The following is a 14027-nucleotide window of genomic DNA, read 5'->3' on the forward strand; positions in this document are numbered from 1 at the left end:
TCACTGAAATGATCAAATTCTACCAAATCCCAATTAAGTCCACTGCACTTGAAAAAGTTACTTCAAACACACCGATATTAATACACATCCTCTTACTCACACATTGAATGCTTGAATTCATCATCCCAGACGAAGTCCATTCACATCCAACATGGTAAATGGGATGATAACGTAGAGCAAATATACTTATCTTATACCAAAATGTTTCCAACAAACACAAAAGTAGATAAATGTTTTCCCAGACGGTCCCAAAAATTTATCATGCCTAGCTTTCTCACTGAAATAGTAGTTCACGCAGAAGCTAAGTACCAATAAAACGTTTCTTGAATAAGTGGTGCCTCTTTGCCGGATCTTTAGGCTTGCTCTTTGATTGCCCATGTAGCTTTTTCTGCCCCGTACTGCAAGACAATCAACAGACAAACGTGGACATTGATTACATTACAGTGGGCAGGGAAAGCCAAAAAAGTACCATTTCTCGAAATTTTATTAGAAGGATCCATAGCAGGTGATGAATCCTTACTTATATTCCATGTAAACCATTCCACTAGCTCCAGACATGGCACTCATCGACCCGACTGAGCGACGAGCTTTTTCAAGAGCAATGCCATCTGCATCTTCTTCTAGTTGCTCTAAACAGACTAGATCATCCCCAGCACTTAGCACCTATTTTGTGAAAAATAAAGTCATCAGTACTCTCTGAGTAAAACTAGAAAAGGGATAATATTTCAAGCCACAAAACAAGGACACAAATAAAGATGACCTTGCCAAGAAGTGCAAGCTGATCATCAAGATAATGGTAATTCAACTCGGGTCCTGAGTCTGAGGGTGGTAAGCTCGTGATAACCTGGAAAAGACAGTGGAACATTCAAAAACATGACCAGAAAGCTAAGTGCATAAACTCCTTATAATGTCAGAAAGCTAAAGTGCGTAAACTTTTGAAACTGCTATGTACCTTAAAACTATAACCTTGATCAACCAAAAACTGCTGTCTTTTGGTTGAGTAATACATCTCCTGCATTAAAATAAATCAATAATGCTATTTCTGGTCAACTGCAGGGGAAAAAAGAGCAAGCAAATCTTGTAAATGGGAAGGAGAAGACTATCATACCTGAGTGTCTGTAGATACAAGTGAATAGAAAAATGCATTGTACTCTTCCTTGCCTCCCACCACTCTATCTTGAGGCTTACCCTATTAAATCGATAAATTCAGACAAGAAGAGAAACTCAGGCCAAGGGATACGCAAACAGAGGTAAATGTGAATAAGAACAAACTCACACTGAATAACAAATTTCTCATATCCATGGAACAAAGGTGACCAGCAAAAAAACAATGAATCAAATATTGGAAGATCGCAGATATACTGACTTAAAGAGTGGTCAAATTACTTTAAATAGTGTATATCTTATGGTTCTCTATGCAGTATAGAAAGGAAAAGGATTCTTGGGGATCTTGTGTCAAATATTAATCTGACCTCCAAAATCTAAAAGCTGCAACTTCTTATACGACAAATTTTCTAGGAGAAGAAAATCCATAACTTCTTTAAAGTATTGATTTAGTTATGCATGACATGCAAGCAAAGGCAATATTCTTTCTGAAATCTGAATAACGAGATAACATATTTAATCCCTATCCAAAAATTTCTTTGAAAGGTGACAAAGACAGCCTCATAGAAGCAGAGGTGCTAATAACCACTTGAACAACCAGAAAGTAAATATGCTGCCATAACTAATCAGTTAATGTCAGTCTAAAATGTCAAAACAATGTGAATACAGGGTCCAGGCTATACTTGGTACATGAAAAACAAGAAACCATTTTTCGAATGCAAATAACTGTAAAAATGGTATAGATTTGAATGGTCTATAAGTTTTAAACCTACATCAGTTCTTCACAGTGAGCATGCATACCAGGAAAAGCTTACCTTCGCCCTGAGAATACGCCCAAGTCGTTGAGCCTCTTGACGCCTTGAACCGGCATGTGATGAAATCTGAATGATCACGTTTGCCTCAGGAATATCTATGGAATTATCACCCACCTGGTAGCAAAGAGACATCAGTTAAATTATTCCATCATCCAAAATTACCACTGGCTTTCACAGGACAAAGGAACAGAAAATCCAGATACAAAAACAAGGGCATTCATTTCGAAATGAATAATAACAATTTTATAAAACAAATGACGAATAGACATCATGAATCATGCCTGAAGTAAAGATGTTTGCCTGTGAACATAATGCCCGCATTTTGACATCACATCAGTAATCAAATTAGCAATTTTATGAAACAAAATGATAAACAGACATCATCAGTCATGCCTGAAGTAAAGCTGCTTGCCTGTGAACATAGTCCACATATATTGATATCACCACATTTATTCACATAGTAATAGCGTTTGACAATAAAAATGGCTTTGTGAAACTTATGCATCATATGAGTGGGCAAGAAAGTTCAGGTGAAGATTTATATAAGGCACATTTCTCATTAGCGACAATAGATATTTCAAATGCATCACGTTCTAATTGACTTGCTTCTAAACAAAACTCACTTCTAAAAACATCCTGTATGAGTCCAGGAAAGCACATAGTGATGCATCACCACATGCTACATAGTTGCCATAGACGAATTCGAGAACACTAGGAAAATGATAGTCTCTTCATATTGCTCTACCAAGAGGGTGTCAACACTTGGGCAGTAATGTGCATACATACCTTCGAGAGGAAAATGGTGTTCACGTCCCGACTGGTTTTAAATGCTTCAAGAATTTTAGTTCTTTCAGCGTGGCTGCGAATAACACCGCCCAGTTATTATGGCATAAATTGTGACAGCATAAGCATGTCAAATAAAGGCACACCTTGTTGCACCAAAAATCATTGGTTTTTGAAGCTTTATTGCATATTCTTGCAGAGCAAAAAGATTATCTGCAAAAACTATTATCTTATCACCCCGCTGCTGCTCGTGGAAACGGATAAGGAACTCACAAGCTCTGAATTTATTAGGATTCATCACATATAGAGCCTGAAAGATGCAATGAAAAACGTGTTGGAAAAACACAGCACATGTGGAATTTCAATTTTTCTGTAAACAGATATTCATTAAAATAACCTTTACGAAACTCAAGCAAAAAATAAAACAATCATTCTCAATCATAAGTGGTTGGAAAAATATTCCATTAATTAGAGAAAAATGGAACTATTTCATAACAGGGGCACTGAAGACCAATGGCTCATTAAAAGGCGCACTGAAAGTATTTTGATCAATGATCGGTGTTTTTGCTCTGAGAACATTTAGTTAAGGTAAATTAGCTTGTCTTTGACACGCAGAATACCACTAAACATTAATTCGATTCTAGAAAAATCATAGTTGAATACTCCTTGAGTGAATCCAATCCAAGACATTAAAAAAACATCATTCTGATTCCAACATGCCTGTTTCTTCTTCGAATTCTCTTTCTTTAGATACTCAGCAAAAAACTCCTTTGTCATTGGACACCAGACTTCTGCGCACTGAACATTTGCAATGAACCCTCCTTTCACTAAATCCAACCAATTAGCCTCATATAATTTTGGACCAATAAGGAAGTTCAAATCAGTAATCCTCTCATCTTCTCTCACAAGTGTGGCTGCATATATAATGACAACAATTTGACTCATCATTCACTGGTAAAAAGTATACATGGATGACTACAGATTTGTTTATATAAATGTGGCGCAAACATACCAGTAAGACCCAGTTTGCAGTGAGATTTTGTGATACTGATGACCTTGCGGAACATGTGAGCGGGGACTACGTGCACCTGGAATTTAAAGAAAATAAATGTATGCATCATCAAAGAATGTAAACAAACTAATCCATTAACAAACCTCATCCATGAGAAGCAATCCCCATTCCCGGTTTCTTATTTCTTCGAGGATCTTCTCAGCTTCTTCAGATCGTTTGCCATTAAATGCAATCATATTATATGTTGTCACCACCACCCCAGCATTGCCACGAAATCTCTCTTTGCTGTCAGATGTGAAACGACATATTTGTTCATCTGTAATAGTCGACCACAATTTAAACTGGAAAGCCCACTGATCAACAGACACCGCATTTGTAGCCAAACAAAGACAACTCTTTCTTATCCTGCTGGCAGCAGAAACACCAACCAAAGACTTTCCTGCACCACACGGTAGCACAATGATACCAGAGCGGGCCCTGCCTGAAATAAGAAAAATAATGAAGTACTGATTCATAAATTTTTCTCTGAAATGTTAATTCTCTTAGCCAGTATAACAGAGTGACAGAATAAAAATGAAAGTTCACACTTCCGTGGCATCTAATTACTTTATATGATTATTTTCATATGCATGTAAATTTGCATATTCAAAATGCTCATAGAAGATATTGCCAGACTTGTGCCTAAGCTCAAGGCTCGGCAAATCCAGCCTTTGCATCTCAACACAAATTAAGGTGCAACCCTTCAATGAAGTTGCAAGCCTTATCCTTAAAGCAATATCCATGATGTATTTTTAAGGCCCATGGAATTATTATATATATGTACACTTTAATATACATATATATATATATACATATTATATGTACATATATATATATGGATAATACATCCAAAATGAAAAAGCAAGATACAAATAATTAAAAGAACATGGTATATAATTGTTGGCAGACAAATAATACAAATAAAATAACCACATGAATATGAAAGTAGGATGCTTTACCATTTCCAAACATTTTACTAAGACTTTTTTCTTGATAAGGTCGTGGTTGCGCATGGGGCTTCAATTCAACCTCCAGATCAGGATTGACCTGCAATATCCACGACGATCAGTGGAATCACCAAGCATACCTAATGTTGATCAGTAAAACTACTGATATCATGATCTCCGACACAACTTTCCAATTCTGGGAAGGAAATAAGGGCCACTCACAGTGTCATTTCTAAAGTCATACTCTTCCAACATGGGATAATTTAGAGCATTCGGCAAACACCGTTGCTTTACATTTTCAACCTGTCAACGGAAAACTAGTTAATTCCACGCAATCCATTGCAAAATGATTGAATAGTTTTTATGCTTAATAGAATACATTGCAACCTAGCTGAAATGGCATCAAAATAATATAATTCTAAAACATTTGAAGGCCCACCAGGCTAGGTAAGTATAGCTAAAAAAACATAAACGAAATCAGATTGTGTTATCATCTCAAATTTGTAAGAGATCTAAGCTGTAGTCAGCTCATTGAAACAATTTCCTGCAAAGTAGTTGGTACAAAACATGCATAGGCATATGAACTGTATGTCCATGAAAACAATAATAATAACTTGATTAGACCGTGTAAAATTGTAGATCATACAGATGTTTATCTAAGTAAATAGTTAAAATCAATATATTTAGCATGGAGAAACTCCAAATGGTATTTTGCTTTGAATATTTAATGATGGATAAAAGCAAATTGAATTGTCATATCTGGTTCAATGTTGAAGCATCCCAGCTAAAAAGAACAGTAATAAATATTAAAAACAAGAGACTTAAGGTCTGCGGTTTGACTTCCCTATTAGAGTTCATCTTAAAGAGATGCAATGACCAACCTGAGCAGGATCAATTTCAAATGAATGAGTTTCTTTTTCTTCAGCTGCAGCTGCCAACTCCACTTCATTTAGCAACTCATCGTGCCCACCTTCTATTTCACCAGTAGATTTTCCTATTGTAAACCCATCACTTCCTTGAACTCCCTAACGTAACAGCAAATTATGCACCAAAAATAGAAAAGCTATACGAGCTTACATATAAAATGGGCCAAACAGTAACAGGCATTAACCACCCAGAGGCAAATACCTAAGCACACACCTCAACAGAAATTCTTGCTCGTCCTATAACCTCATCCATCAACAATTTTTTCAATACCTGAAAATTATTGATAGCAATAAAAAAATATATAACATCAAAATCATAAGCTTCATTTTAACAAAAGAATGGGTAGAGTAGAACATCTTGCCTCTGGAAATGGTGATTCAACAAAATATTTATTCTTCTTGAGCACAAGCTTCACTTTTCCATAATTAGCAGTGGAACTGTGAATAAAATCAATCATGTCTTTTGGAAGCTTGGTCTTTGATAATTTATTTAGAACAGAAATAACAGTCTCTGTTTCAAGTCCAACTGACACCGCGGCATACAGGGAATGTGGAGTCAAGTTGTATTCATGCATTGATTCTGGCCTGTCGAGTAAAACACGCATCAAAACAACTGCAATAAAATTTTAAACCACCGAAAGGAAAGCCCAGGCACATGCACACAAGTGTAATAACTAAAAAATAAGTACCTATGAAAAGATATTAGCTCACACTATGGAGATTGTGCATAGGTCCAAATCCCAATAACAGAAGAGGTTTGAGTTCATTGCGCCAATTACAAATTTTCTCAAACCATACCACTACTACTATGAATAACATATTTTGTTAAGTTGTGCAGATCAAACACAGTCATATAGGATAAAAAAGTTAGGCATACAATTTTGCAATGTACTTGAGCCATATTGCATTTCAGGCTAATAAACACAATGCAAGTTAACAAATGGATGATAGTGGTAGGATGTTAAATGATTAGTTAAGGGCAAAAAGAAACTGGAAGCATATATTAGGACACAAAAAAGTATAGTAGCAATCAATCAACAATCAAAACTTCCTTGGTGCACCCTTAGAACTAAAGTGTGCCAATTTACCTGCAAACTGGTTCAGCAATGGCAATAAGAAAATCATAGGCCTGTTTATACAGTGGAGAGAAAGTCTCCAAGAAAATGCGATCATCGGCACAAGCCCACAATGGCCGATTTTCATGATCAGGTTTAAGTTCCAATTTTGAAAAATCTCTCTTTTTCCCTTCACCTGAAAGACAAATTAAACAAACTGATCAACCGAGCCCCTGACAAACGCATCACCACCATATAAGTTGGCGAACATTTATGTCACAATCTGTAAATTAGCGCCAGTACCATCTCGAAGATCCTCGTCAATATCTTCATGGAAATGAGAATTATCTTCATCAGCGCCAATATGCCTATGGTCCTCCTTCAATAAACATAAACAACATAAAACGCATAAATTCCACGACATTTCAGTTTAAAAAGGTCAGGGAAATATACATACAAAAAGAATTAGAAAGGAAAAATTCTATGAACCTTGGAGTACTTGATTTTTTTGATGGGTCGACCTTTATCGCCTCGAATTCGAACGATATTCAAGTCAAATTGAGTATCGAGACTTTTAAAACATTTCCATTCAGTATCAGTCTACACTTACTGCCTGTATGCTCGTGAAAATATGAATTAATTCAAATCTAATTCGGACAATCAGTTCTTGCAATAGAAGTACCATTTCCCATTTCGCGCAATTTGAGATTCACTGCGTTCTTCTTGGCGGATGACCGAATGTATCAATAGGAGGAACGAACCGCCAGAGAGATATTTGCAAAAGACCCCTTAATAGTACATTATTTACGAGTAATGCTGGATAAAAATTTAAAATTATAATAATTTATTTAATCTACTATACTGAAAGCGTGAATAAGTTGGAAAGGGTCTGTTTCTGCCGGTTGCAGGTAAAAAAACGTACACATGGCATGAGCTCTTCCTTACACGACATCAGGGAACGGGAAAATAATTCGATCGATCCGCCATGGCTCGTAACCAGGCGAAAGCTCAATCGATTCTCACCCGCTTGATTTCCATGAAATAGGATCAGAAGAAACACAAAGATCATCGCCCCTATCTCGCGTCCGAGTGCCGAGATTTGGCGGAGCCCGACAAGTGGCGCCAGCGAATCATGTGACATACCGGGCGAGAATTTGTTGAAATCCAGAACGAAAGCCTCGGAGAGCACTGGCTCAGAGACTTGAACGACGAGATCAATAAATTGATTAGAGAAAAAAGGCATTGGGAGAGGCGCATTTTGAGCTTGGGGGGCGATTCACGCGAGGTATTCAGTGAAGATGACTGGTTTAGATGGAACCATTGTGGGCGTTCCGAGCCAGGTGGACGTGGGCCGGGATATAGGTATTTTGGGGCGACTAAGAAGTTTCCCGGTGTCAAGGAGTTGTTTGAGAAGCCGCCTGAGTAGCGGAAAAGGCGTGCACGGTAATTTGTATTGTTCAAGTTTGCTGGTTGAGTGAAGAATTGAGGCACTGTGTGTGTTTTCTTTCTTATTTTGTTGATTAGGGGCGAGGTCAAGAGTTTATGATAGTGATGGTATTATGTTCCTGTTATGATAATGGTTTTGTTTGTTTTGCACATTTAGAAACCAAGGGTTTTTTTTAGCTGGCCACATTATTAAAAAATTTATTGGGTACACAGTCTGATTATAAGGTGCATAAAATGTTTAGATTTTCTGAGATGGTTGTCTCAAGTTAACTTCTTTAGTATATTTTTTCATAGCACAAATAACAGGTTTCTGAATTAGATGCATGGTTAAATAATGAGAACCGATTTTTGTGAACCGGACTACTATGTTGGCCATATATGCCTTTATATTAATAACTAACTTGATATATACGTTAAGAAACTCGAATTCTATATAGTTGTCTTGTTTGATTGTTGATTTAAGTGAACGTGTAAATTCATATCCTTTGACGGCTGAAACTTGTGATGTAATTTTTTTGGACTACGAAAGTCATGATGGGTTTTCTAATTTGTGTAATTATCTTAATGAAATCGCCTTGCTATTTTATTGTATTTCTGTATGGGACTTGAGCTAATGTAGCTCATGCACATTATCCGCAGGTATGACAGTTATAAAAGGATAGATGCAAGATATTAGGGTTATAGGGACGATGAGGATGGGATATTGTAGAAGTTGAGAGGGCTAGCAGAGAAAAGAATGAGGGCTGCAGCTTTGGAGGATTGGTGGATGGAGATGGAAAAGATAAATAAAGAAGCAATGAGGGCGGTGAAGAATGGAGAGGTGACAGACATGGGTAATGTGTCCAACATATTATTTGAGGAAAAGGATGTGGTGGAGGAAGAGAGGATGAAAGAGAAGGAGAGAGGAAAAAGAGAAGGAAAATGAATTTGTTGTGCATGTGCCACTGCCAGATGAGAAGGAAATTGGAAGGATAGTGCTGGAAAAGAGAAAGCAGGATATCTTTGACAAATATATGAGGAATGCGCTGTAGGAGGAGATGACTGAAGCAAAGACCTTGCTTAATATACTGAGATAGATGGTATGACGTACTTTTCACTTCACTTGGCTTAATGTTGCTTTTATTTTTTCAGCACGTTTAGTTGGTTGATATATTCATTGATTGACGATCATGGTCTCTTCTTTACATTGGGATCCTTCATCCATGCTCTTTTGATTCTTGTTCATGACATCGAATTCTTCCTTTGGTTTCTCTCTTCAGGTTCAAATCAACAGTCAAGGACAAGGATTGGCCTAGGCTTGTAATAATAGGAGTAGGACCACACGTTTTGTACTTTACAGGTATACACTTTTGGAAAACATAATGTAAATTGTATGTGAATTATGATGTGATTTTGTTATTTTGCAAAATACGGTGTGATATCTACGGTTTATTAATGTTTTGATGGCTAAATCCAAGCAAAGTATAGCCCGTTTATTTTTTGAGAAAAAAATTAAAGATATTAAGCAAATTAAAGATATGGTCATGGTAGTTTAAATATGAGATTAAAACTCCTGGCCCTTACATTTGTTGTACGCAAACATGTGCGCCTTAAGTGCATGTAATCTTGACAGTGGATTTTGTTTGTAATGTGTACATTTACAAAAATATTTTCTACATAATTTATTATCAAAACAACTATATACACATTATAAAACATTAAAATTTCCGGAAATACAAATGTTTAAACGAGTTTGAAAATATTATATACCTATAAAATATGTCAACTGTTAACATAAGATAAAAACAAAGTCACAACGTATATTTATACATGTTATAATTGTTATTATTTTCTCAGTGTTAATTAGTTAAAACAACATTTTTTACTAAATGTTTCTTCAATGATTTCAAATACTTATAATTTAGGTACGCTCGAACATCGATTTTATGTATGATATTGTTACAACTCAAACACTCACAATGAAACTACATAAAAGATCAACAGTGGATCTTATGTATAATGCTATAAATATGTAAAAGTTATTATCCGCTAAGAAAAACTGTGATAATGCTATTAATGTGTGAATGTTATTAGCTACATAAGATCGACTGTTTTTAAAAAATTCATAATTTGATTTAAAATTTTATTTGATTATGCATATAAATACCTTAAACTCAAAAAAAAAAAAAACTAAGTACAATATAGTTGCAAAATTATTACCTCACAAAATTGCATTTCATTATCACATATTTTTATGTATCATATTTAAAAATTTCCAAACATTTCAAAAACTCTAAGTAATTTTTGTTATATATAAAATTCTAAATAAATATACCTTAAGTTTTGTAGCATATTTATCTTTATACATAGGTGAACATTAAACTGCTTAGTTAGTTAAAATGATTTCATTTTATCATAGTTTTCCCCATCAATTTTCTTCCTTTTTAAAAGACTTTATTTTTCGCAATTATATGACGTTAATATATTTTTCTCTTTTTTCGCAATTAGATACTTTTACGTTGTTTATATAAAAAAATTATTTAAATCTACAGTTTTCTGCCCAACATTTCAATCTCACCACCTAACATTAACTTTATGATCCACTTTCAATCTTATTCACATTATCAGGAAATACACACAAGTTTTGTTTTTCATAATATATTTGAATCTTTTGTATATCATCTCATGCGTTTTAAAAGTTTGTAATTTACGTCAATTTCATTAAAATTATAAAAGTCTATTCTATTAAATGTAAATTCATATTACATACATACATATACAGAAAAATAAAATAAATATACAACTCTGTTATATTATTCTACTTATATCATTAAATAATTACCCTCTGTGATACGTGATTCTCAATTCAGTTCAATTGTAATGCCCGAGATTTAATTACTGTAATCAGATGTTGATAAATTGGTAGACTTGAGGTTATAGGAGCTCACGTGGAAAAGCCGGGCGTAGGTGCAAGAAAATTAAGATTTTGTACAGAACTCGCGGCGCCCGAACGGTAGAAAGAGACCGCCCGAGCGCCAATGCACCATGAAAATGATACTCGAACAGAAAGTTCGGCGCCCGAGCGGTAGAATATTACCGCCCGAGCGCCAATGTGTGATAAACCAAGCATCCGGACAGAAAGTGCCGCGCTCGAGCGGTACTTTCTTACCGCCCGAGCGCGAGGCATGCGAAACAAGAATTTGACATTTGGCTCGTTGCATGTTACGTGTATATATATATATACGCACATATTGCAATTCTTCAGAAAAGAGGAAACGAAAGGAAATCGAGAAAGGTCCGAGGAAGGTTGTTAAAAATCCTTACGCCTTTTGCGAGAAATCTGGCCGTCTGATTTCGAATCCGACTTCGGTATCGAGTTCCTAGCAACATAGGCTACAACTGGACGTAAGTACGTTTTGACATGCTTTGAAATTATGATATTGTCAGAATTGAATGGAACTCATATATGTTGTTCTTGACATATTAGACATCATAAAATCGAAGTCAGATTAAGAAACGGACTGATTATGAAATTGTTATGATTTTCGGAATAGTTTTGGAGTCGAGTTGATATCAGAATTGAGTTGCTATTGATTATGAGATATTAGAATCGATATCTGACTAATATGATATGGCTGGATATATTGAGATTATGCCGTTATGTTATTGAAACACAATTTGATTGAATTCTGTTTATATCCAGTATTGATTTGAACGGGTATTGATAGTATACTCCTTGGTATTGTCATTGCCAGATTGATATTGACAGGTTTTGAGTTCGAGACTTCGACAAAGTCAGAATATCAGAAAGAAAGGTATAAATTAATGTTAAGTTGGGATTGCACAACTCGAGTGAGGTTTGACTCGAGTCTCCCTAAATCACATACTGTCATTTATTGCAATGATATTTGCAATTGATGAGAATTATGATTGTAGTCTATTGATTTATAGCCACTGCATGTAATGACTGCTGATTCGCTATTCATTGATTGATTTGCTTAGATACTGACTGCATGTATTGATTACTGAGTCATTGAGTCATAGGCTGATTCGCCTAGTCACCGGCTGATTCGTCCGGTTATTGACTGATTCGTCTAAACTTAAGCTGATTCGCTTAATTACAGGCTGAGTTGTTTGATTATTGGCTGATTCGCCTAATTACCGGCTGATTCGTCGAGTTATTGACTGAGTCGTCAATTCTGCGGCTGATTCGCCCAGACACTGATATATGAATTATATCGATGCCATTTAGGGATTGATTCATTCCTATCGACTGAGATTCGATATAATTACCTATATCCAGACATCGGGATCCCTAGGTTAGAATTGAGTCGAGTCTGAGACGACGCGTCGGTTGAGTTGAGTCTGATACGACATGTTGATTTACATTGTGTATATCATTCATGATTATTGAATGCTTGATAGTGATTTATGTATTCTGATTTGATACAGGTTAAGAATATTTCTTATATATGCTTTGGTATATGCTTTTATATGATTGCATGTATACATTGTTTATACTGGGATATTTATATCTCACCGGAGTTATCCGGCTGTTGTCTTGTTTTGTATGTGTGCATGACAACAGGTGGGGCTGGATCAGGGTCAAGAAGAGGATGAGAGAAGATTAGATAGCGTGGAGATCCGGGCTTCGAAGCAACATAGGATTCAGTACTGATATGTAGTTGAACCTAGTTGAATTCTTGTAGATAACACAAGATTTGTATATTCATGTTTAATATGTAATTGAGTAAATTACATTACGTTTCCGCTTTGTATTTTTAAAAAAAAATTTAGACCATGTTTTATAATTGATTAATTAGTCCCCAATGATGATTAAGAACATGATTAGCGTCTGGGTCCCCACATCAATGATTATCCTAATTCTCATATTACTCTATACTTTTTATCATATTTTTTTTATTAAAAAGTGAAGAAGACGTATAGGTAGCATATAAGCTAACATATTCTAGCTGTTTTAATTTCATTTAAATTTTTAAAGAATTTTTTTTATACCTATTAATATAGCATTTTCATTACTGTTATAATTGTTATCATTATATTCGTTGTCGTCAGCATCATTGTAATAAATAAAATTTATTTCGAAAATATTAAAGATATTATACTTAATTTATTTAAATATTTTTTTATATTTTTAGATAGTGAAAGACATTCCTTCTTCTATTCTATTATATTCATATGTACTCATCATTCCTACCGGTAAGCTTTTAGAAATAAAATGAAATATACGATATATAAAATCTACCAACTTTTTCAATCGTTATAATTAATGTTTCCTATAACATAAAAATATCATTTAATATTCCCTAAAATATAGTCCTATATCTACACATAAATAAACATTAAATTGTTCGATCAGATATTATAAAATCATCTTAACACATTTTTTTCCTCTAAAACACGGAAGGTTCGATCTTGGGTGTGGGGGCAGTGCCCACACTCAGGATCAAGGGTTGAGATTCATATCATGGGGAAAAAAAAAATTAAAAAAAATAAAAAATTGGGCCAGAAAAAATTATGGCCCTTGGATGTACCCTTGCAGGCACTGCCTGTAGGGGTAGGGTGAAATAATCCCTAAAACACCATGTTCTCCTAAAATACATGTCAATAACATCTTCTTTCCCAATCTAATCATAATTAATTATTGTTGTGTTCTTTATATAAAAAGTTTATATAATTCTATTATTTGTTGCTTCTTCCAAAGTTCGTAGTCTTTTATCCATCCATTTCTTATTCACCACACAGATTTTGTTATTTTTAAAATTATCTAAGAAAATGAATTCTTTTCATTACGAAAACTTTTATTTTCATAATAGCTCTATTGTTTATAACAATGTTCATTTCATTAAAACGTGACATGAACAAATGATGACTAGCTTTTTTTAAACATCGCAGGTGTC

General features: G+C 34.9%; 1 protein-coding gene and 1 pseudogene across 1 annotated transcript; one reads left to right on the plus strand and one right to left on the minus strand.

Annotated features, from left to right (window-relative positions):
• On the minus strand, nucleotides 1-7471 carry LOC140832082 (general transcription and DNA repair factor IIH helicase/translocase subunit XPB1). The gene is made up of 20 exons (XM_073195884.1): nucleotides 7364-7471; nucleotides 7171-7211; nucleotides 6985-7060; nucleotides 6715-6877; nucleotides 5989-6211; nucleotides 5841-5897; nucleotides 5582-5725; nucleotides 4923-5003; nucleotides 4713-4800; nucleotides 3858-4195; nucleotides 3715-3790; nucleotides 3423-3616; nucleotides 2849-3012; nucleotides 2706-2778; nucleotides 1920-2033; nucleotides 1109-1189; nucleotides 953-1012; nucleotides 761-844; nucleotides 521-663; nucleotides 1-398 (listed from the first exon to the last, which is right to left on the minus strand). Exons 1-20 carry the CDS (start codon nucleotides 7371-7373, stop codon nucleotides 302-304), a joined length of 2307 nt encoding a protein of 768 aa, XP_073051985.1. The 5' UTR covers nucleotides 7374-7471; the 3' UTR covers nucleotides 1-301.
• Nucleotides 7472-7603: 132 nt separating this feature from the next.
• On the plus strand, nucleotides 7604-9203 carry LOC140832083 (uncharacterized; annotated as a pseudogene).
• The last annotated feature ends 4824 nt before the right edge of the window (nucleotides 9204-14027 follow it).

Source organism: Primulina eburnea, chromosome 5 (assembly GCF_022965805.1).
Source record: "Primulina eburnea isolate SZY01 chromosome 5, ASM2296580v1, whole genome shotgun sequence".
Classification (NCBI taxonomy): domain Eukaryota; kingdom Viridiplantae; phylum Streptophyta; class Magnoliopsida; order Lamiales; family Gesneriaceae; genus Primulina; species Primulina eburnea.